This window comes from Pan paniscus, chromosome 8, assembly GCF_029289425.2.
Source record: "Pan paniscus chromosome 8, NHGRI_mPanPan1-v2.0_pri, whole genome shotgun sequence".
NCBI classification, from domain to species: Eukaryota; Metazoa; Chordata; class Mammalia; order Primates; family Hominidae; genus Pan; species Pan paniscus.
Window position 1 is genome coordinate 101,231,023 of NC_073257.2, and position 24,080 is coordinate 101,255,102.

Here is a 24,080-nt window from a genome sequence, read left to right on the forward strand (position 1 = left end):
CCTCAGGGATCTAGAACTAGAAATACCATTTGACCCAGCCATCCCATTACTGGGTATATACCCAAAGGACTATAAATCATGCTGCTATAAAGACACATGCACACGTATGTTTATTGCGGCACTATTCACAATAGCAAAGACTTGGAACCAACCCAAATGTCCAACAATGATAGACTGGATTAAGAAAATGTGGCACATATACACCATGGAATGCTATGCAGCCATAAAAAATGATGAGTTCATGTCCTTTGTAGGGACATGGATGAAACTGGAAACCATCATTCTGAGCAAACTATCGCAAGAAAAAAAAACCAAACACCGCATATTCTCACTCATAGGTGGGAATTGAACAATGAGAACACATGGACACAGGAAGGGGAACATCACACTCTGGGGACTGTTGTGGGGTGGGGGGAGGTAGGAGGGATAGCATTGGGAGATATACCTAATGCTAAATGACGAGTTAGTGGGTGCAGCACACCAGCATGGCACATGTATACATATGTAACTAACCTGCACATTGTGTACATGTACCCTAAAACTTAAAGTATAATAATAATAAAAGAAAAGAAAAGAAAAGAAAAAAAGTAGTGAGGGAAGAGAGCGTGGGAAGATTTGCAAGCAAAGCCAAGAGTGCCCTCTTGTGGCAAACAAAAAAATGATTTTTAAAAATCACTCGTTACTTGGTAGCCCTTCATTTCCCGGAGTAAACACATTAACCTTGAGAAGAGTTCCAAGTACTGCCAAGAGAGAAAGGGAAGAACCGGATGACTATTAAATAAAAGAGAAAAAACATACACACAATTCTTTGGGCCTATAAGTCTCACTCAATTTTATTGAAAAGTTTAAGACTTTAAAAGTTACAAAGTAGTATTCGCCCTGCCTATATTAACCATTAACAAGCATTGTACTGTTAGTGCAGCTAAAGTAATTATATCAGAAAAACATATCAATTGTCATTTTGTCCACCGGACAGTATTGTAAGGAAATGATGCTGCAAGAAAAGCAGACAAATATGGACTTCCCAACATAGGGACGTGAAGCAGGTGTATTAAAAATAAGGACGCATATAAAACTAAGACACAAAATGAATCCCTGAGCTGAGTTTGCATCCGAAAACATCACGTTCACACTTCATTTGGGTGAAAATGAACTAGGACACTTCTCATGGGCAACCACGGGGCTTTGGCTTCACACAGATGTGATCAATAATGACAGTAGCTGGCTCCAAGAGTACATTAATCTCAGAAAAAATAGTGGTATAGTCTCCACAGGGATTTGCTTCTCAGATAAGTAGAATTATGGCCTGCCATGAAATTGAGAGCTCATGAATATAGATGGTTGAGTGTATCAGTCTTCAAAGCATTTAAAACATACTTTTGTTTTTGTTTTATCAGTGCAATTTGTTTTTGAAGACTCCAGAAAACTATTTCATTTAACCTGAGCAATTAAAACATGTGTCAAATCACAGCTGTCACAGTTAGGTTTGATAAAATTAATTGTAGCATCCTTATTACTGGCACAGCTGTGATATTTCTGGATTTGACTATGCACCTGCTGCAGGAAAACATGATAAAATGTCATTTAGATCTCTAACTACAAGACCGTTAGACTAGAGAGCTCTTTAGGGCAAGGACATGAAAACTGCGTACTTTTATACCTCGCTTAAGTCAGTGACAGATTTACCAATGACAACACAATTTTAAAATTCCAACACATATATTACTTTGTCCTATGAAGGGCAAAAAGTCAATATATTTTAAATTTTAAAAACAGAATGGATATAATGACCTTTTTACACATCAGTGATATTTAAAAGACTTAAAGAGACAATACTATGGTTGAGACACTGGCTTCCTATTCCAGCCCTAATTAAAGAAAAAATAGCTAGTATGTTTCTAATTGAAACTAGAGTGAACTGGGCATCTTCAAAGTTATCATTTTCTTGGATATAAAAACACAAAAGACCTGGGAAAGAAAAACAAGTGTTTTACAGAAATGAAGCAAACACATTTTCACATGACATAATCATTGACTTGGTAGTACACAGCTCAAGTCCAGCTTTCACTGATATTTCCTCATTAGATTAATAATTTTATTATAAAGCCTCCAAGGGGCATCCAGGCCCCAAATGAAGTCAAGATGCTCCCACTCCGGAATGCTCTCATGGAACACCAAGTTGGTGATCTGAGTCAGTAAGATATTGACGTCGTAGACATCTGCAAGCCAGTCGTGACCCCCGCTCCAGACTGCAGTCGGCACAAGCATGTCCTTCACATTGTATGTGGGAGGATAACTCTACAATGAAAAGGAACCAGAGAAAGCCTCGTTGTTGTTGTTTTAATTTTCAAAATCACAATAAGCGCAATCTCCATTAAACATTGTCTAGTAAGTTTGACTAACAGACTAAATTTTTAAAATCCCTTTGAGTATCTTTTCAAGTTGCCATTACCGGCACAAAAAAAGAAATCTAACCCCAAATGAAAGAATGCTAATTATAATCGCCACTAGCTGTGGAGCTGCTGCCGTAGGCTGGGCACCAAAATGAATGTTTAATCCCCGGCAAGGAAGGTGTTGTATTCCATAGGTAGTAGACTCAAGGCAATAGTGGCTGGAAAGAGTTTGGGATCATGCCCTCCTACTTCTTCCCTTTGGGTGTAAGACAAGTCACAGAAATTCTCTAAGCCTCACTGTCCTCATGTTTAAGTCAGAGATAATCACGTTTACATCACAGAGATGCTCTGGGAATTAAATTTAAAAAACAGAGCAAAGTGCCTCACACTTCAGTGCATTTAGCATGCTCAAAAATGCTAATTTTATTAGTGCAGGGAAGAGGCTTAAGCAATGTAATCTGGCCAAGGCCCCATAGCTACCAGATAACAGACATAGGACTGTCTGACTCTACAGGCTATGTTCGTGATTACTCTGAGTAATGCATAACAGTGATGATTCTTATTTAGAGCTGGGGAAAGGACAAAGAGAGGAGGCCCAGTCCACAACACCAGCTACAAAGCTTGGATGGTTCTGAATGGACTGATGGAAAACAAACACTAGTCAACTCCTGCAAACATTTCCCACAGCACCTGAGCCTGGCCAGAATCCTGATAGGCCAGGCTGGCTTTCTTGATGAGTTTTCAGGGCCCCCTTTAATGAAAAGACTAAAAAGTTTACCTGGTTGTAATGAAAATAATTCTTGGCACTGCTTCCCCAGTCAAAGGCTTGAAACTTTTGGAATTTAACAGCCTAAAAAGAAGATAATTTGGAAAAGAGTTATCTGATACCGAAGTTAGAGATAACATCATAGGTTGCTGGAGCTAGCCACGACCTCGGAAATCAACTTCATACCAATATCCAGATTTACTCTTCATTTCCAAGGCATTATTTTAAGTGAAATGGCATGGTTTTGTCCTGCTTTACTGAATGACTCAATTTCTCATTGTATGATTGTTAAGCAGCTACCACCTGACACAAGAAAGCAGCTATGCACATATGCTGTCAATTATACTAGATCAACAGTTGCTCCTGCTAGCAGAACTTTATGCTGACATTTTCTGCTGAAATTTGCATCCTAAGCTTTTTCAAAGAGCTAGTCATTTTACTTGGGAAATAAAGGTAGACAGATAGATAGCTACATATATATATACATATATATATAGAGAGAGAGAGAGACAGAGAGATGGATATATATAGATAAAATAATTATAATATACAATTGGCCCTCCATATCCAGTTTTGTATCTGTGGATTCAGCCAAGTGATATTTTGCAGATTGAAAATATTTGGAAAAAATAAAAGATAATAAAACAATAAAAAATACAAATTTTAAAACAGTGTAACAGCTACTTACATAGCGTTTACATTGTATTAAGCATCATAAGTAATCTAGGGATGATTTAAAGCATATGAAAGGATGTGCATAGGCTATATGCAAATACTACATCATTTTATATAAGGGACTTGAGTATCTGTGAATTTTGGTTTGGGGGTGATGTCTGCAGCCAGTCCCCAAAGATACTTGAGGGATGACTGTATATTTTCTATTTACCCATTCTACTTGTCTAGTTGTATTAGTCAAATTTTAATGATGGTATTGATTAAACACTTTTTCTTCAGTATTGGTATCAGTATAATCACCAAGTAGTACTGCATGCCAGCACAATTCTAACTAGTTAGGGATACTAGAGCCATGAAATTGAAATTGCATTGAAATTTACATTTATTCATATTTAAAATAGTATAATATAAAATATTAGCAAAATGTCACTTATTTTTAAAATTCAAAATAGTGCAAATCCATATTTCCTCTACACTCTCAAATTAAATGTATGTCAAAAATTAAACACAAAATTGGCAAGCCAAATGAATTTGAAATGGTAAGTTTTGGCCACAAGGTGGCGCCTGATAAAAAGAAATGCTCAGACATTCTTTGTCAAAACTGCTTTTGATTTATGTGAAGTCTGTTCTAATCAACTGCATACAATTCTACTGTTTGATGTAATAAAAGACAGAGTGAGATGATATACTATAGGGGATTGTTACAGGAGAAATATTCGGCATCTGTTTTTGCCGTTGCAAATGACTGATATTAAATACCTGTGGCATATTTAACAAGCAAAACAAAATTTGGATTCACAGCACCTGTCGGTACATCTGTTCCCCATCTTTGTCAGTGAAAATATATTGATGCAAACTATTCTGCCACTGAACACAGACAGCAGTTCATCACTTTGTCACATGTCCTTCAGCATTCATATGAAGCACCAGCGTGAGCACAGAATACAAAGGTGAAACTTGCCTATAGCTCAGACTGAAGTTCTAAATTTGACTTTGTGCTAAGTCACTTAGGACTTCAAGCTATCCACTTGAAAGGATATTTCAAAAGAAAAGTATTAAGATGATTTCCAGTAACAAAAACCTGGAAATAAGCTAAAGCCCAATTTTAATAAGTAACAATCCCTTGTAGTATATCATCTCGCTCTGTGTTTTATTACATCAAACAGTAGAATTGTATGCAGTTGATAAGAACAGACTTCACATAAACCAAAAGCAGTTTTGAAGAGAATGTCTGGGCATTTCTTTTTACCGGGCGCCACCTTGTGGCCAAAACTTACCATTTCAAATAATAGATATTTGGGTAAATATGTTACATAATTATACACAAGGAGTATGCCACTGTCATAAATATAAATAAAATAGAAACAGAAAATGGCTTACAGATAATCTCATAAATAATACTAAGTGGAAAAAAATGAAACCAAATATACACTAAGGTTATACTTCTGTGATAATCATATCACAGAGTATATGTAGATAATGATCAGGAGGAAATGCCTATAGTATTAGGATAAACCGTTTTAAGATGACATTTAAAAATTATATTTAGGTCTTGAATGGTAATAAAAATGTAAACGGGTTCAACTTTTCTAAAGTACAATATGTATTAGAAGTCTTAAAGCTATGCCTACCCTCTCCCTTACTAAGTCTAGTGCTATGAATGTATCATCCTAAGAAAACACTCTAACATATAAGGACAGATGATTTATGACTGCAAAACAACTATCACTGCAAAAAACAAAATGATAATAAAATTCAAGCAACAGAAACTGCCCTTTATGACAAATATTTTAAAACTTTAGTTACTGACCCGGAAAGGCATTTTAAATTATGTCAGAGACTGCCACCCATTCCCATTCTTGCCTTCTTCCTTTCAGTAACAGAATCCCTAAAGCTTTCCCTAAGCACATGGCTGCCAAGATAGAAACCACATCCTCATCCTCCTGCGAGCAGCCAGGCTGTGGCCATACCGCTCACTTCTAAGCTATCTCCTTCGCACAAAGTCACTTGCCCTGAGCTCCCTCTCCCCTGCCTTCCTGTGAGTTGGAAGAGACATGGAGGTGACCCGGCTGCAACCAGGCAGAAGAGGACAACACCCCGAGGATGGCAGAGCTATAGTATGGAGGGAACTGGGTCCCTGCATGGCCTCATGGAACACAGCCAAAACCCCCTCTATCATCAGTCTGGGCCACCTCTCTCTGAACTTTATTATGAGAAAGAAATAAACTCTTTATTTAGCAGCTGTATTTTGGGGTCTCTAATACAACAGCTTAACTTGTATCTAACAAATATAATGGCATTTCATTAAATGAAAATTTACATAAAAGCAGATGTAGTATGATCTGACTTTTGTAATGGAAATGATTATATTACAAAACTGTAAGATTATACCAAAATATTAATAGTGGCTATTGCTGGGCACTAGACATACAAGTCATTTTTCTTTCACTCATGTATTTTCTAAAATTTCATAAAACATATTACATGTTTAACAAAAATTGTACTGAATATCCTTTTTACAGTGTTCTTTAAAAGCCTACCAAAAGTATGTTTTTTTCCTTTAAAGAAAAAAAAAAAGAGCACATCGTAATCATCTAAGGCACTTAACTCAAACATAGATCCCAGGGTCACAGCCCTAGGAATTCAGAGTCTCCACAGGTCTCAGACAGGCCCAAGAACCAGTATTTTTAATAGCACCTTAGGTAGTTCAGAACAACACTGGAAAACTACATTGGGATGGCCTTCTTCAAACAGGTGAGAGTACCTGGGCTCTGGGCAGGGCCAGTGAGAAAGTGAGAAGTAATATCAAGTCTTGGCTCTGGGGAGCTCCGAAATTCATCAGGTTTATAAGGAGAATGGAAAGATGAGTATGCTATATTTAAAATCCCACTAAAGAACAAGGTATGGAATTTATTAACAAGTTAATCCTAATTATTTAAACAAAAAGTAAACTTCTGAATGTACTGTAAACAAAATGGCCTTTAAGGTCAACCCCAAACTCATACCATAAGAGCCCTCTAATGCCACACCTGAATTCTAGCCCCAGCCTGCCCGGCATCCAGGCCTGCCCACCTTCCACAGAAGCCTTTTCCTGCACTGCCTCTTGGAGCCTGCAGCCTGCACCAGTGGCAGCCCCTGGCCAACAGCCCAGAGGAGGGAAAGCCAAAGGGAAGATCCGATACAATGCCTGCACAAAGCAACCAACCATTTTACTGACAAAAGATGGTACAGCAGGTAGAAGAGCAAAGGCCCAGGCTGCCTTGTACAGCAAATCTGGGCTTTGCAAATATTCTGGAGATATATTCCAGGGTAGTTAGAATCTAAAGTCACCAGGTCACAAATGGGGCACAGAGCAGTGCTCTGGCCCTCACCCTGCAGCCTTTGACCCTGGCGAGCTGCTGGATAAGAGGGCTGGAACAAGACCAGTAGCCTAGATGATAGCCGATCCAATGTCTCTACTGCAAACCCCATGCCCAGTGGAGGCCCAAGACACAGAAGGGTGAAGCAACACAGGTCTGTAATATAAAATAGAGTTGGCCTAGGACAGCCTTGGTTTCAACATTCCCAAGGGCCTCTGACATCCCAGGTCTGGTGGCCATTTGTACTTTGCTGAGGCCTGGCGTGTACTGTGCGTGGGCTGCTGGCAGTCACTAAGCTGGTGGGAAAGCTCAGGATCTGCCTCCAGCCAGCTCAGTCACCCTCCATCATCTCTGGGGGTGCAATAACTGCTGAGGTGACAGACATTGGGCCTTTTAGGAAAATGTCCATTAGGTAAGAGGTCCTAGGCATCCTCAAAAATGTAGGGGAATTCTAGTGACAGGGTATATGAAGAAAACAAGTGACTATAAGCATAAATGTGACCAAGGAGAAAAGCAGAGACCTGAACCAAGAACCAAAATCCTCAATCTTTGTGAATTTGAGGATTTTTGAAGGTTTGGGGGATTTCCTTAAGTGGTAAGCATGTGCTGTTCAGCACGTCATGAACTATTTGCATTCCAGATGCCCCTCTTTTAGGCCACAACAAACTCTGCCCCTGAGGAACTGACATTTAACCCTCAGCCTTCTAGTTACTATAAAGGACCAGGAGCCTGAGGCCAGGCTCTTCCTAGTTCCTTAGAGACGAGCCCCAGGGAAAGGAGAACTATAGCACTGTTAGAGTTCCTGGGGCAACTGAAGAAGGAGATGAAAGTATCAGGATGTCTCGACCAGGTTTGCTCCCAAACCTGGTGGAGCAAAAGAATCTACCAGGCAGATTTTTTAAAAATGCAGATCCTCAGAAATAAAAAGGAATGAACTACTGACATATACAACATAGGAAAATTTCAAAACAAGTATTCTGAGTGGAAGAAGCCAGACAAAAACAAGTATAAACTGCATGACTGTTCTCATGCAAGCTCTAGAAAATGCAAACTAAGCTACAATGACAGGAAGCAGATCAGTGGGATTGAGGGGAGGGATGGGGGGAGGTATCACAAAGGGGCAGCAGGGACCTTTTAGGATGATGATATATTTGCTGTGTCGATTATGGTGATGGTTTCACAGGTGTATACAAACACTGAAATATATCAAATTGTACACTTTAAATATTCTATGTCACTTATACCTCAATAAAAAATTTTTTAAAAATAATAAAACAACTCGGGAGGCTGAGGCAGGAGAATCACAGGAAGCTGGGAGGCGGAGGTTGCAGTGAGCCAAGATCGCACCACTACACTCCAGCCTGGCAACAGAGTGAGAGTCCGTCTCAAAAAAATAAAATAAAACAAAAAAATAAAAGTACAGATTCTCTAGTCCAAATGATTGGGACACAGGAGTATTTGTTTTATAAGCCTGGATGGTAGCCAATCCAAGAATTCCACTATAATTCCAACTCTCATTACTTTTTTAATGCAATGATTTATTAAATAGTGTACTTTTTAAAGCAATTTGGTGATTCTGATGCAAGCAGTGACTGCCAGGTGTTTGGAAATTACTATTCAAGACACCTACAGTGTCTTGGTTTAGGGCTTAAATGGTGAGTTGTTTCATATTAAAAATGAAGTTAGCTGAAAAATAAATGGCACAAAATTATGTCCTGAGGTAGAAAGAAGTCCCTGACATATTGTCAGGTGAAAAAAGAAAAGCAAGCTGTAAAACAGTAAGCAGGAGAAAAATCAATCTATTTCTACATCTACTATTTCTATCCATGTCTTTAACAACATCTTTTTGAAGAGGTATAGAATAGAATGCAGAGACATTCAATATCTATGGATATGCATTTCCTCTCTGTCTAGGGTTATAGAATGATTTTATTTTCATTTTAAGATAATTTTTTTCTAGATGTAGTTTCTAAATTTTCTAGAATGAACATGACTTATTTACATGATAAAATAATCAAAACTGTATTTCAAAAGTCAGGGGCCCCCATTCACATCTATCATTGGTTTAGCTGCAGTTTATTCACTGCTATTCCAAGCATATTGTGATCAGGGGTTAGTGTTGAAACAGCGGTTTCTATCTCCAAAACGGATTTAAAATCACTCTTTATGAAGCAACACAGAAATAAAAAGAATCTAGGACTCAATGAGAAGCAGATGGAGGGGAGGAAACAGGAGGAGGAAAAGAAAGCTGGGGGAGAAGGAAAGGGAGAGAATGTATTAACCTGAGACTTGAGGAAGGGAGAGGAGGGAAAAGAAAAATGTCAACCCCAGTAGCTGTTTGCGAACCCACGTATAACACAGTGTGCCCCACCACAGGTATCAAAAGCAACACAAGCACGATGACAAAAACCCAGGACTCTGGGGAAGAAAACCAGATCAGATTTGTAAGCAGGTTGTCTTTCTATTTGGAAAGGGTTTGCATGCCCAGACCTTTCTGAGGTTGATTTTACATGAACCCCAAATGCACTCCTGGAATGCCTACCTGGCTCCAGTGTAACATGTTTTGCACAGAAGTTCCAGCAGGAGAATGTGTTGTATATACATCCACTCTAGACTGCAAAATAAATACATTGAAATGAAGAATGAAAACAGCATTAAGGTGGCATTGATAATAAACATTGTATTTTGCCCTTCAAAGCACTAAAAACTAGAGCCATAATCTCAAGTATATGAGATGAGAGGTAGAAAAAAATTATTTGACTAAAAATCTGTCCTATAAAAATACATACAACCACATACAAAGTCCATATGAAGGAGGTGCAACAACATGGTAAGCATGGGACTGTGTGGGTTTCGTTTACAGGGCATTTTCATTTTCTTCTTCATGCTTTCCTGAATTTCCCAAATTTCATATAACCATCACACCTTGCTTTAATTATCAGACAAAAGAAAAATGGCACTGAAATTCCTTAGGGCCTTTATTCCAGGATTTTAACCCTTTTTTTCAAAATGCCACATGACAAACTAACAAACATATTTAGAAACACGGGCATAGTATTGGCCAAGGGTTTATATTTTATAAAATAAAATGGGTTTACATTTTATAAAATGTACTTTTATGAATACACACACACTGCAAGCATACACATATGTGTATGTAAATGGCCATTCCAAATTTAAATACTTATAGTAATTTTTGAAAATTTGTGTATTTTAGATTCAGGGGGTACATGTGCAGGTTTGTTACAAGGGTGGATTGCATGATGCTGAGATGCGGGCTTCTATTGATCCCATAACTACAGTACTCAATATTGGCTATAGTACTCAGTAGGAAGTTCTTCAGCCCTTGTCCCTCTCCCTCCTTCCTTTTGGAGTCCCCACTGTCTATTGTTCCCATCTTTATGTTTACTACTTATAATAATTTCTAAAAGAAACAAATCACTAGAGTAATTATAAATATTACAACTTAATTTGTGACAGATCTCCTCATTCAATAGTCTCCATCTAGGTACAACATAAGAAGGTGACCACAGTCAGCCTGAGGATAGCAGCAGGTGGTACCATATTCTAGGCATTGGCCAAAGTTCATGATTGTGCCTCTCAAATGAAAGACTCTTTAGAGTTCTGATGAGGTCATTCCCGCCTCTCCCATATCATTCAACACAAATAAGCACATTCACAGATTAAAAAAAAAATCAAATCTTACTATAATCATGCATACCATATTTAAATTTCTCTCATTAAATCCACACAGAAGAAAACAGAGATTTCCACAGAGCTCCTTCAGTATGACATGAGTGCAAACGTGGGTACCCAGCCACTTCAAAAACGCACTCTGGGGAAGAAATTCTTTGTCTCCAAATAAGTCCTACAAAATAAAAAGAAACCCAAGAACATCTCAGCATTTCATTCTGGTGCATAAGTCTCCATGACTCACCTCAGAAACAGAGACAAGTACCCAATGTCTCCATGAATGGCCTCAGGAGAGAACGGCAACCAGTGGACATCAAACCAGGATGCTTTTGCACAAGTTTACCAAAGCAAAAATCACACACTACAGAGGTGTATTTAAATTCTCCAAATGAAGAGAAGGAGGCAGAAAATCAAATAAGTTTACAGCAGACTTCTACAGTGGGAAAGGGCCTTAATGATCACCCCTCCCAGGGCCATCCCCAAGTAATTTTCATCTGACTCTGATGGATCGGTGGTTACTTCCAAGAAACAGTCAAGACTGTGATTGATCAGTAATGTCTGCCAGAGGTGTGCCCATCTAATTCAATGCTACTGGCCAGCAGGCCAAATCCAGCCCATCGCTTGCTTTTTTATTTTGTTTTAAAAATTTTTTTTTATTGGCCAGGCATGGTAGCTCATGCCTGTAATCCCAGCACTTTGAGAGGCCAAGGCAGAAGGACTGCCTAAGCCTAGGAGTTTCCATCTTTCCTATTTAAGTCTTCTAAATGGCCCATGAGAGACGTTATACCTCATTTCATGTATATATTTCTATACAGGATTTCATATGTGTGTGTGTGTAAACATATATTTCATAAAAGACATATAATGCATGCATAATAGAACATCTGGTCTTACCTAGCTTAAAACTCTTTTTCATGAAATCTATTTCCTCCTTGAACAGAGGTTCGGGTGCCACAGCTTTAGGGCAGAGCCCTGATGAAGCTACTGGCTGTGTTTAGGAGCCATATTATAAAATACAATAATGATAGTGTTGTTAGGTCACCCTCAGTGTAGCTAGGGATGGGCTTTTGGGAACATTTCCTATCTCCCATCTCCTACATCCCCTGTTCACAGGCTCACCTCATGGGATAAAGGGCAACTCCACAAATGCTTAAATTATTTTCTCCCAGACTCTCCTTGCTCTCCCTGTGAGGTGGGCAGAGCTGTACTGACACATGCTAACCATGAGTACACGTGGCACCAGTGTGCAGGAAACGACAGGCGTCCCCGGCCACCCCTGGGTCTGGAAGGAGGGGTAAACGGAAAAAGAAAAGCCCACTGCTCCACTGATATCAAAACGCAGGGGAGGAAGGCACAGATTATCCCTCCCCTTGCCAGTTCTTCAGATCTGAGGAGGAAATCTGCGGGGAGAGGAGAGGGATGGGAGGGGTCCAAGTACCTTAATGAGATGATCTGGTAATCGTCCTAATTTGGCCATAGGGCTAGTACAGAAGGCGACGGAAGCCACAGGACCCAGGGCAAAAAACATTTTAATCCTTTTAGCCAGCTCAGGGATCTGTGAAAATGCTATAAAACCTGTGAGAACAAAGGAAAGAAAACAGGAATTCCATCATCTGGGATTTCCTTCTCAGAAAACACAAAGGCCGTCACTCGCGACGCCCTCTCGCGGAGGCCTGAGACCCACGCAAACAATACCACCAGCAGGAGCCAAAACACTTGACATGGGGCACTCTGAACTTCCGTGTGCCCTAACACTGAATTTGGTTAAACTAGTAAATCAAGCATTTGTTAATGCTTGTTCCAAATCTCAACCTAGATAAGCACTGGAAGAAATCCAGTCTGGGAGAATCAGAAAATCTTCCCAGTTCCTTTTACAATGTAAATAACAGACTATTTCCAAGAGCCTCACCCCATCACCTTTATCCCCCCCATGCCCCTCCCCCAAAGAACAATTTACAGACACCACGTTGAAATAAACCACCAATGATTTCAAAGGAACTCACACATTTAGAATCCCCTAGCTTTAAAATATATTTTAACCCTTGATATGGTTTGGGTGTGTTCCCACCCAAATCTCATCTTTAATTGTAGTTCCCATAATTCCCATGCGTTGTGGGAGGGACCTGGTGGGAGATAATTGAATCACGGAGGCGGTTCCCCCCATACTGTTCTTGTGGTAGTGAGTAAGTCTCTTGAGATTTGATGGTTTTATAAGGGGAAACTCCCTCACTTGGCTCTCACTCTCTCTTGTCTGCCACCATGTAAGATGTTCCTTGCTCTTCCGTCATTATTGTAAGGCCTCCCTAGCTCACAGTCCATTAAACTGTGAGTCCATTAAACCTCTTTTTCTTTATAAATTGCCCAGTCTCGGGTATGTCTTTAGTAGCGGCATGAAAACGAATTAATACAACCCTCTCTGACGTCTTGCCACCTGGCCCCAGAATATCACTTTAGGAAGCAGTGGGGCAAAGGTCCCAAGCAGGCAAGTCATGAAAGAAGAAATATAAATAAAGAAAAATGCCTAACTCCATTTTTTTTTCTGGCAATATAACTACATGTTTTGAGACGCTTCAAAACATTCATACCTTTCATATAGTAAGGCTCCTTCTAGGAATATATTGTAAGGAAAACATGTGACAGGAACACTAAGGTGTTAGTCATAGTAAACATTAAAAGGGAGAATTAAATAAATTATAGGACAGGTTCCTAGCCCCTAATTACAAAAACTCTTGCTGACTAGAATTATGGGCAATTTTTATTTTCTTTAATTTTGCTAAATCTTCTGTTCTTCTATTTTTCTACAGTGAACATGCATTACTTATATAATCAGCATAAATTAAAATGCATATAACTTTTCAAAATTTTTTGTAAACCAAATGTACCTGTAGTTAGTTATATTCCACTTAACTTCAGAAGGCAGTATATTTTCTTGTTTTCTTTATGTAAGTCTCTGAACTTAGAAACTACTTGTTTTCTATCCTCTCACATCCCTATCTTGCTTTATCTAGGAAAACATGTAATATATTGTGGCTTACATTAATTTCTTCAATTTCAACCATATACATGAATTTTCATAGAAGACTAAATGTTACCAACATTCCTTATCTTATTCATTATTTCTGTTTGGCATTTAAAAATAAATGGAATTTGAACTAACATCTTTTTATATTTCACTTTTAAGAAAAGTACAAACTCTGTAATGAAGAATTTATATCAACTTCTGATCTTATTTACATACATACCTATAGTGGTGCCTTGAGAATGACCCACATAATACACTTGTTCTTGGCCAGTTTTATTCAGAATGAAGTTAATGGAAGCTGGTAGGTCATATTTTGCCATCTCATCGTAACTGTAATCCAAGAAAGGAACTCTTTCATTGAAATAGTACATAAAATAGAATAGCACACACATACTGAGTATGCAGTTTGATGAGTTATCACAAACTAAACACAGCTGGGAAAACCAGCAGTGAGTCCAGGAAACAACACCAGCAGGACTGCAGAAGCCCCCTTGGGCTCTCTTCCAGTTGTGTCTCCCAAAAGTAACTATTGTCCTCATTTTTCACACCAGAAATTAGTTTCACCTGTTTTTAAATATTTCTGTAAGTAGAATTATACAATGTGTATTCTCCTGTATCTGGCTTAATCCATTTTTTGCTGCATATAATTGTAAGTTGTTCATTCTTATTCTACTATATAAATATACAACACTTTATCCATTCACTGCTGACATGCATTTGGGTAGTTTCCTGTTTTCCGTTGTTACAAATAGCGTGACAATAAACCAATTCTTGTATATGCCTTTTGTTAAAAGCTCTCATTCTTGTGTTTCATGTCCTTAGAGGTGCCTCTGGTTTTAAAAATGGGAAGCAAGCCCGGAGGCTGCTATAGTGCTGCTGACTTTCTCTAATACCTGGTACCAAAACATAGACCAAAACCCAAGTGTGCATATGGGTACATGCATGCGCATGTTGCCACTGGCAGGAGAAGAGCCAACCCCTAGCAAGTTCATACAAGGTGCCAGGTTCTGTGGAGCCTCCTTCTCTGCATCCTCTCCTTTAAGCCCCCAGTGACCTTATGAGGTAGGTGTTTATTATGCTCCATTTTACAAATAAGGAAACCGAGACACAGGAGGCTTATGTAAGATGTCCAATGTCATACAGCAATTAACTGGTGGAGCCAGAAGGAAGAGGGAGGAAAGGATAATTTCTGGAAAGAAGAAAAGTGAACATCTGGATTACATATTTATGGAGAAAGGAGGAAAGTTATGGAATAACATTTACCCAGCAGCACCCACACCACCAGAAATGCCAAAATAACTTAAGAATTCCTAACTAAATGTAAATCTTAATGTAATCATTTACTCATAATTTACCTTACTGCTAGTCATTAAATTCCTAGCAACATTTAAAACCTTTCAAAAGACACTAACTTCCCCTCTCATACAACTTCAGAGTTACCACCTATCTGCCTCTTCTGCTGGAAGCCTGTTGTCTGCTTTAAGAGTACTAAGGAAATACATCCATGCCATTATCAATTCATATATACCTGAAAGCCCAGAATTCATCCTGAGAAACTGAGAGTGTCTTATGTTTCCGAGACCAGGTATTTCCTCTGCTGTTGCCCATCCACACGTCAAAACCAGCATCAGCAAGAATGAAGCCCAGGCTGCTGTTGGCAAGGTTTGTGACCCAGTTACTAGAATCTGCCAGCAAGCCATGTTGCAGGAAGACAACTGGTTTGGGACCTGAAAAACATTCATTGTTTAGGAGGCAGTAGCACCAAGCTTCAAAACAAATATGATATGATATCTTGCTAAATAGAACATTCGTAAAAGATCCATAAGCAAATAATGAACTAGAAATAAATTGAAAGATTGACATAGTGATGTACTCACATATAATGTTAGTAAAGAATTTTTTTAAAACAGCACTGGCAAGGTAGCAGTGAAACTGGACCATTTTTTGCATGTCCACTAACAAGACACACTTATGTAAGCAGCAAAAACAAAAATCAATATATTTTTAAGAAATTATAAAATGTTTTTACAATTTTCTTTCTTATAAAATGTTTTTACAATTTGCTTTCATAATTGCATTTCTCACAATAATTCCTAACAAAATAAACCAAAGGAAAGAAAAAGATCACACATAATGAGACATCACTATACACGTATCAGAATGAGCAACATCCAAAAACGCTGAAAACACCAACTGCTGAAGAGGATGTGGAGGAACAGGAACTCTCATTCATTGCTGGTGGAAATGCAAACTGGTAGCACCACACTGGAAAAGTTTGGCAGTTTCTTACAAAACTAAACATACTCTTACCATATAATCCAGCAATCACATTCCTTGGTATTTTACCCAAAGGAGTTGAAAACTTACATCTACACAAAAACCTGCATACAGATGTCTATAGTAGTTTTACTCATAATTGCCAAAATTTAGAAGCAACCAAGATGTGCTCCAGTAAATGAATGCGTAACTAAACTGTGCTACATCAAGACAATGGAGTATTACTCAGCCCTAAAAGGAAATGAGCTATCAAGCCACGAAAAGATGTAGAGGAACCTTAAATACATATTACTAAGATCTGTAAAGGCTGCATTCTATATGACATGCTGGAAAAGACAAAACTATAGAGAGAGTAAAAAAGATCCTGGTTGCCAGGGGTTAGGAGGGAGGAAGGAATTCATAGACAGAGCAAAGAGGATTTTTCAGGGCAGTAAGACTACTCCGTATGATACTATAGAGGTAGACACATGCCATCATACATTTGTCCAAAACTATAGAATATACAACATCAAGAGTGAACTGTAGTGGCCGGGTGTGGTGGTTCATGCCTGCAATCCCAGCAGCACTTTGGGAGGCTGAGGCGAGTGGATCACTTGAGGTCAGTAGTTTGAGACTAGCCTGGCCAACATGGCGAAACCCTGTCTCTACTAAAAATACAAAAAAGGTAGCTGGGTGTGGTGCCCCACACCTGTAATCCCAGCTATTCAGGAAGCTGAGGCAGAAGAATTGCTTGAACCCGGGAGGCAGAGGTTGCAGTGAGCCGAGATTGCACTGCTGCACTCCAGCCTAGGGGACAGAGGGAGACTCAGTCTCAAAAAAAAAAAAAAAAGGGAACCCTAATGTAAACTACGGACTTTGTGTGAATGTAGGTTCATCAGCTGTAACAATTACAATTCCACTCTGTGAGGGATGTTCATAACAGGGGAGTGTGGGGGCAGAGGGTGTATGGGAAATCTCTGTACCTTCCACTCAATTTTGCTATGAACTTAAAACTGCTTTAAAAAATAAAATTTAATAAAAATTTTTAAAGCTGAATAAAAGTTAAATAGATAAAAAGGCTCACACACACAAATTCATAAATATATGTGTCTGTGTCTGCCTGTGAGAATTTATTTTCTACTCACCTGTACCCGAGACAGTGATATAGCAGAAAAAACAAAGATGTGGGAGCCAAAGAAACCTGACCTCAAGCTGCTTACCTAACGCTGAGACCATTCAGTTACTCATGAAACAAGCCTTTATTGAGTACCAACTATGTGCCAGGCCTTCTTCTCAGCACTGAGAACACAGCAGAGAACAAAAACAAGAGGAAAAAAAGTACCTCCATGGAGCTGACATTATACTGACCATGAGTTTTATCCACTTATTTGATTGATTGATTGATTGAGATAGGATGTTGCTCTGTGACCCAGGATGGAGTGCAGTGGCGTGATCTCTGCTCACAGCAACCTCCACCTTCTGGGCTCAAGTGATCCTTCCATCTCAACCTCCTGAGTAGTTGGGATTTCAGGCGTGCACCACCACACCCAGCTAATTTTTGTGTTTTTTGTAGAGACAGTGTTTCACCATGTTCCCAAGCTGGTCTCAAACTCCTGGACTCAAGCGATCCGCCCACCTCGGCTTCCCAAAGTGCGGGGTTTACAGGTGTGAGCCACCACACCCAGCCTGATCATGAGTTTTAGACAGCTCAAACAAACCTAGGCTCAACTCTGTCCTCTCCAAGTTCTAACATGACACCTTGGGGAAACATCTCCTAAAATTAATATAATTCCCTGAAGAGTAGAAATGATAATACACATTTTATAGGACACAGTGAGATATGAGATATTATATGAAAAGTAGGTAGCAAAGAGTCTGACACACAGTAAGAGTTCACTATATATCAACTCATACTATTAAGTTGCTTAACCAGTCTGCGTCTCAGTTCCAAAAATAATTGTTAAGAGGAATAAGTGAGGTAAGTATCCAGTATAGTGACTGACACACGGGTCACAGTGAACAAATGAGAGCTTCCTTTGCCCTCTGCTCATTCTTTATAATAGTGAAAAACTGGAAATAAGCTAATTGTCAAGTGGTCAAATAATTCATTGAAATCCACTTGGTATAATAATTATCCATCAACCATGACAAGGACAGTGACAGCATAGAAAAGCTTATAACATACCTTGCAAAGGAAAAAAAAGCAAAATACAAAATTATAGACTACTCTAAATTACAGCTATGCAAAATTAATGTACACCAAAGAGGAGTGTAAAATACCAAGGAAAAATGAGAAGAATGATTTGTCCAGATGATAAGACTATAAGTGAATTGACAAATGTTCATTTCTGCTAATGTCCTAATATAGATTTGATAACTAGCAAATTGTTTTTAAATGACAGTTCTGCTGCAAGGTAGCTTCCGTAGACAACTCCGGAAGGCACTGCTCACATACATGAAAATATACATGGTATTCCCTGGAGTTGTACAACCTGGGGTTGCTGTACCCTTGTGTTGTTAAAATAGCAGGACCCCAGGCCAAGAGTATAAAATGATTCCTATAACTTTTTTTTTTTTAAGAGAGAAAAGGTCTCATTCTATCACCTAGACTGGAGTGCAGTGGCATGACTGCTCACTGCAGCCTCAAACTCCTGGACTCAAGTGATCCTCCCACCTCAGGCCCCTGAAGAACTGGGATTACAGGTGTGTACCACAACATCCAGCCAATTTTTAAAAAAACTTTTCATAGAGATGAGGTCTTACTATGTTGCCCAGGCTGGTCTCAAACTCCTGGCCTCAAGTGATTCTCTCGCCTTGGCCTCTCAAAGTGCGGGGATTACAGAAGTGAAACATCATGTATGGCTGCTGTGATTTTCTAATCACAAAATAGAAATGCCAGGGCCATGCAGGTGAACTTCTACCCATGGGGAGAAAATAGAAAGCAAATAGGACAAGATTAGGGCTGCTTTATGTGCTCATCTTTGCCTTCAAAGGTTCATTTTAATGCAATATTAACAAGATTAAATTTACTACGAAAAATGTAAGTGGAAGGCATTGTGGTAGATACAGCGTCTTATGCACAGGCTTCTTGGCTTCAGTGAAGAAGATGATAATCCAGCTGGGAAAATATGAAAATTGATCATTAAAAATCCAAAATTATAAACTGCAGTGTAAGTGACAATTATAATTACCAAAATTAATTTATCATTAAATTATAGTTGAAAAATGTGTAACTACAGGCACCACCATCACCTCATGGTAACTGTACGTGAGAATGGTGACCGGGCGCTGTACGATGCAGTGGCTCTGCTGTACTGATGGTGCCCAACACTTTCTAGAAAGAGGGGCTTTCCTGCTCATGTCACAGCTCTTTAGGTATGTTGAGGCACTTTTCACCCACCAGGAGTGATTGGGAGCTAGGCCATGAGTAAGGCGACTTGACTTTGAAAGGCCAGGAACGGGCTGCTCCCACAGGTCAGGTCATTTCCAACAAAAACGACTGCAATCATCTTCCCTCTGGATGGAGAGTCAGAGTGAGGCAAGAGGAAGGCTCAGTAGGTGGCCTAATTCCTTGGCACTTGTTCCAATCTGTGCCTCTGTAGTTAACACGGAAAACACGGGACTGCCTAGTCTACTCCTCAGGGGAGAGTGTCCAGAGAAAGGCAGCAATGGTTTGAAACCAGAGAGGGCCCTGGGGCAAGGATAATTGAGAGAGGAGGAGGAGGGTGATATGTGGCAGCCAGGCCAGGACAGAGGCTGGAAGGGGAGATGTTGGCCAGCACATGGGACCAGGACTCAGCTCCCCACCTTCTCTCGATGGAGAATGTTTAAAATTTCCCTAAAGTCTCTGTACTTCCCTCTGTAACCTCCAGAGCTTTGAATGGGGAAATGTGGAAGCTGACAAGTTGAAGATATATCAGGAAAGTCTTTAAACATCCCCAGTAAATAACTCCTGGATTCCCAAGGGCAATGAGGAGCTGCTGCAGCTTTCCTGGGAGATGAGTGTGAAGAAAGGAATGGCATGTGGACAGCTGGAGCATGTGCTACCCAGGAGACCATGCCTAAGGTGGCTGTGCAGCTTCTAAGAACATCGGTAAATACCCTTGTTCCACCCAGACCGAATTCACACCTGCACAACGCTTTTCTCAGGGAATTACTTTATCCTTTGAAGGAGGCTTCTAGAGAATAAGTCAAAGACACTATTTTTCTAATTGTCCTTTTTTGTTTGTTAGGGTTCTTCCATCCCCTACTTCAAGCTGAATACAAAAGCTCAATGAACAACAGGCACAAAAGATGCACCAGATGGGAAGGAAACAGTGAATCTATTCTTTACAAGCTAAATGTTTTCAAATCTGGAGAATCTGGGCCAAGCACTGCAAAGGGTACTGCAGACCACACTGTTTTCTCATGGGAAATGCTGGCAGATGAGGAAAAGGGCTGATGAAGAAAGGTAAACATCTGACAAATGGCATGGCTTTAGAGCAATGGAGGCCACTCAGCTGTGTCCTCCACATTCAGGTGAAAAGTTTTTAATGGAAATCTGCTGTATCTTAAGCAGTGCACTAGAAGGTAAAATATCAAGAAGTGATTTGAAAACATACATTACGTTTCGTGCAAACCTTTAGTGGTGCCTACTGAGTACCAGCCACTGCTATTAGGTTGTTGCAAAAGTCATTGTGGTTTTTGCCCTTAAAAAGCAATGGCAGGCCAGGCACGGTGGCTCACGCCTGTAATCCCAGCATTTTGGGAGGCCAAGGCGGGCGGATCACCTGAGGTCAAGAGTTTGAGGCCAGCCTGGCCAGCATGGTGAAACCCTTGTGGTGGGTGCCTGTAATCCCAGTTACTCAGGAGGCTGAGGCAGGAGAATTGTTTGAACCCAAGAGGTAGAAGTTGTGGTCAGCCAAGATCACACAACTGGACTCTAGCCTGGGTGACAGAGAGGGATTCCATTTACCCCCACCCCCCACAAAATATAAAAGCAATGGCAAAAACCACAATTACTTTTGCCCCAAACTAATAGATGCTAGGAATGCAAAGATGGGTAACCCACACTCCCTCCCACAGGGAGCTCCATCCTCGAGGGAGACAGACACACAATGACTGTCTAACCCAGCAAGAAGGCTAGAACACCATTCAGGAAGGCCCAGAAGAAGGAGAAAGTTACTTGGTCAGTGGGACAAACATTTGACCTGGATTCTAAGTAAGAGACAGATGTTTCCACAAAGGGTTCTGGAGAAAACATAGGAGCCAGATGAATAGAGAGCTGACACTGCACCCAGGCCTTGGCCAGATGGGACCAGTGCGCACATGAAAGCCTCCCTGCCTGATTCTGATGCGCAGCCAGGCTGGGGAACCACTAGGAAAAGTCCGGTGCCTTGTCTGACCTGGGGACAGAGGGAATAGGAAGGACTTCATGGGGTGCACATCTTTCCAGGCTGGGCCAGTTTCCTTTCATCCCAGAACAAAAAAGTCTCTTCTGAGGAGGGAGATGCAGAGGATATAACTTACTGAACCTCTAGAGATGGCAGTTCCATTAGGCATGACGGATCCTCAGCAAAGAAAATAGTATCGAATCCTCGGGTGAAAAACCTTTAAAAATGGCTTCCAAACCTCTTGCCCCTTCCCTCTGGCATTGGGTGAATACAAAAGGGAATGGAAAAGACTGGACGCTGGAAGCAGGCCCAGCCAACTGTTGCCAGCTTCTCTCACCTGCTCCCACCAGGGGGAAGAAAGGAAGGTACAATGTGGTTCTTTCCCATCCCACCACCAAAGAAGGATTTAAGGATTGACTGGCAAAGGATGTTTCTCTCTGGGAAGGTAAAACCTATTGCTGTTCACATCTTCCAGTGAACTATTTCAGATTTCACTTCACCTTGCTGAGAACAGCTGATTGAAATGATAGCTAGCGCCGATTGCACGCTTGTATGCTGTAGGTACTGTATTGAAAATCCTTTGAAGTTGGCACTACTGCCATTTAACAGAACAGGGAATTGTGGTAAAGAAGTCAAGTAACTTGCCCAAGGCTGAACAAGAGCTAGGAAGCGTGAGGGTTGGAGTCTAACCAGGTGTGTCTGACACCACAGGCCATGCTTTTCAGTGCTTTGCTAGGGAAAGAAGGTTAACAAGAGAGAAGTCTCTAGAACACACTGAGGCCTTCCGGCTGAAGGCAGGAAGCTATTTTTGAAAGGATGTGGACAAAGTGCTTGAAGAAAGTAATCTCTAGTAGATGGAGGGGATAGGGAATGAAAGGAGGGGCACCCACTCAGCCTTGCCTGGTCAGGCAGCTCCTCCAAGGCCCAGCCTGCTCAATGCACTCAGGCACCCTGAAGCCCTGTTTGTCAGAGTGACAAACCAGCATGACAGGTCAAGGGCTGCCTTCCCCAGCTATGCCCTACGGGTGGCTCTGGGAGTTCTGTGCAAATGCAACTTGAAAAAAAAGAAGCCTCTAGGAGGGCTGGGGATTAAGGGAAAAGACTAAAGGACCATTTCTCAGCCTGGAGATGGCAAGTGATTTCATTATGGCCCTAAATAGGACAAAGCTGACAAAGAAGCAGCCCAGTGGCAGTCCACCACAATGCTGCCTTCCCAGTGTGGGTGGAAGCCAGGAGGCGATTACTCAAGCCCTGAAACTGAATGTGCTGAGCCCACAGTCCCGCAGGAGGAAGATGACTGGGTAGGTGGGGAAGTTCCTCCTGCCTCCCAAGGCACTGGCCTTCTCTGCCAGGATGCTGAGTCCAGACAGGACTCCGTCACACTCCAAAACACATGTGAGAAAGCAGCTGAGGGCCAGGGCAGAACCAAAACAGAGAACAAGGAGGAGGTCAGACACCAGGGCGTTAGCATGAAGCAGACCTCAGTTCTTACTGGCTACAAAACTTTGTAGGATTTGCTCAACTCTCTCTGAAGTATAGGTGTCCTTTTCTAAAGTGAGAATGACGAAGTAGTTAATACATAGTAAAGCTGAATAAATAATGGTCCCTGATAGTAACAATAATGAATCTATACAGTTGGTCCTTAACAAAGGTTTAAACTGCACAGGTCCACTCATACATGGATTTTTTTTCAATAAACATTGAAAATTTGTTGGAGATTTGCAACAATTTGAGAAAAACTAACAGACCAACTCTGTAGTCTAGAAATAATAAAAAGTTACTAAAAGGTTAGGTATGTCATGAACGCATAAAATATATTTAGATATTGGCGTTTTTTTATTTATTACCATAAATATACACAAAGTATAAAAAGTTAACATTTTCAAAACTTAGACACACACTTACAGACCAAACATGGTGCCATTGACAGTTAAGAGAAATGTAAACAAATGTAAAGATGCGGTATTAAATCATAACTGCATAAAATTAACTAGAGTATATTGTGTACTACTGTAATAATTTTGTAGCCGCCTCCTGTTGCTCAAGTATTATAAATATCTGCTTAAATTTCCCATGACACTAATCATCTTCACGTGAGCAGTTTCTCCAGTAAATTGCACATTGCAGTAAAAAGTGATCTCTTGCAGTTCTCATATGTTTTTCATCATGTTTAGCACGATATCATAAACCTTGAATAACACCATTGGACCCATACAAAGAACTAATAGTGATCTGGGAGTGCTCCCAAAAAGCAGAGAAAAGTCCAGACAAGAAAAAGTTGAATTGCTTGATATGTGTCATAGATTGAGGTCTGCAGCTTCAATTATCTTCATTTCAAGATAAATGACACACAAAGACGATTGTTAAAAAAAAGGGAAAAAAAATTTGTGAAGCCATTTGTCATTGCAGCTACGACAGCAAGTGCCAAAACCTTGCACTTTTTCTGAAATACCTTTTATCTCATATTGAAAATGCAGCTTTTATGTGGGTGCAGGATTGCTCTAATATGATTCTAGACTCTAATATTCAAGATAAAGCAAGAAT

General features: G+C 40.2%; 1 protein-coding gene across 4 annotated transcripts in view; it reads right to left on the reverse strand.

Moving 5' to 3' along the window:
* Window positions 1–807: 807 nt before the first annotated feature.
* Window positions 808–24,080, reverse strand: part of LIPA (lipase A, lysosomal acid type) — a 38,525-nt gene continuing 15,252 nt past the window's right edge. For all 4 annotated transcript variants that reach the window (XM_003825337.4, XM_055093115.2, XM_003825338.4 and 1 more), the window contains 7 exons: window positions 15,437–15,635; window positions 14,129–14,238; window positions 12,325–12,461; window positions 10,915–11,061; window positions 9,736–9,807; window positions 3,172–3,243; window positions 808–2,298 (listed from right to left, as the gene is read on the reverse strand). In XM_003825337.4, coding sequence (XP_003825385.1) covers window positions 2,065–2,298; window positions 3,172–3,243; window positions 9,736–9,807; window positions 10,915–11,061; window positions 12,325–12,461; window positions 14,129–14,238; window positions 15,437–15,635 — 971 coding nt within the window. In that variant the 3' untranslated portion in view covers window positions 808–2,064. The remainder of the gene's footprint in view (window positions 2,299–3,171; window positions 3,244–9,735; window positions 9,808–10,914; window positions 11,062–12,324; window positions 12,462–14,128; window positions 14,239–15,436; window positions 15,636–24,080) is intronic.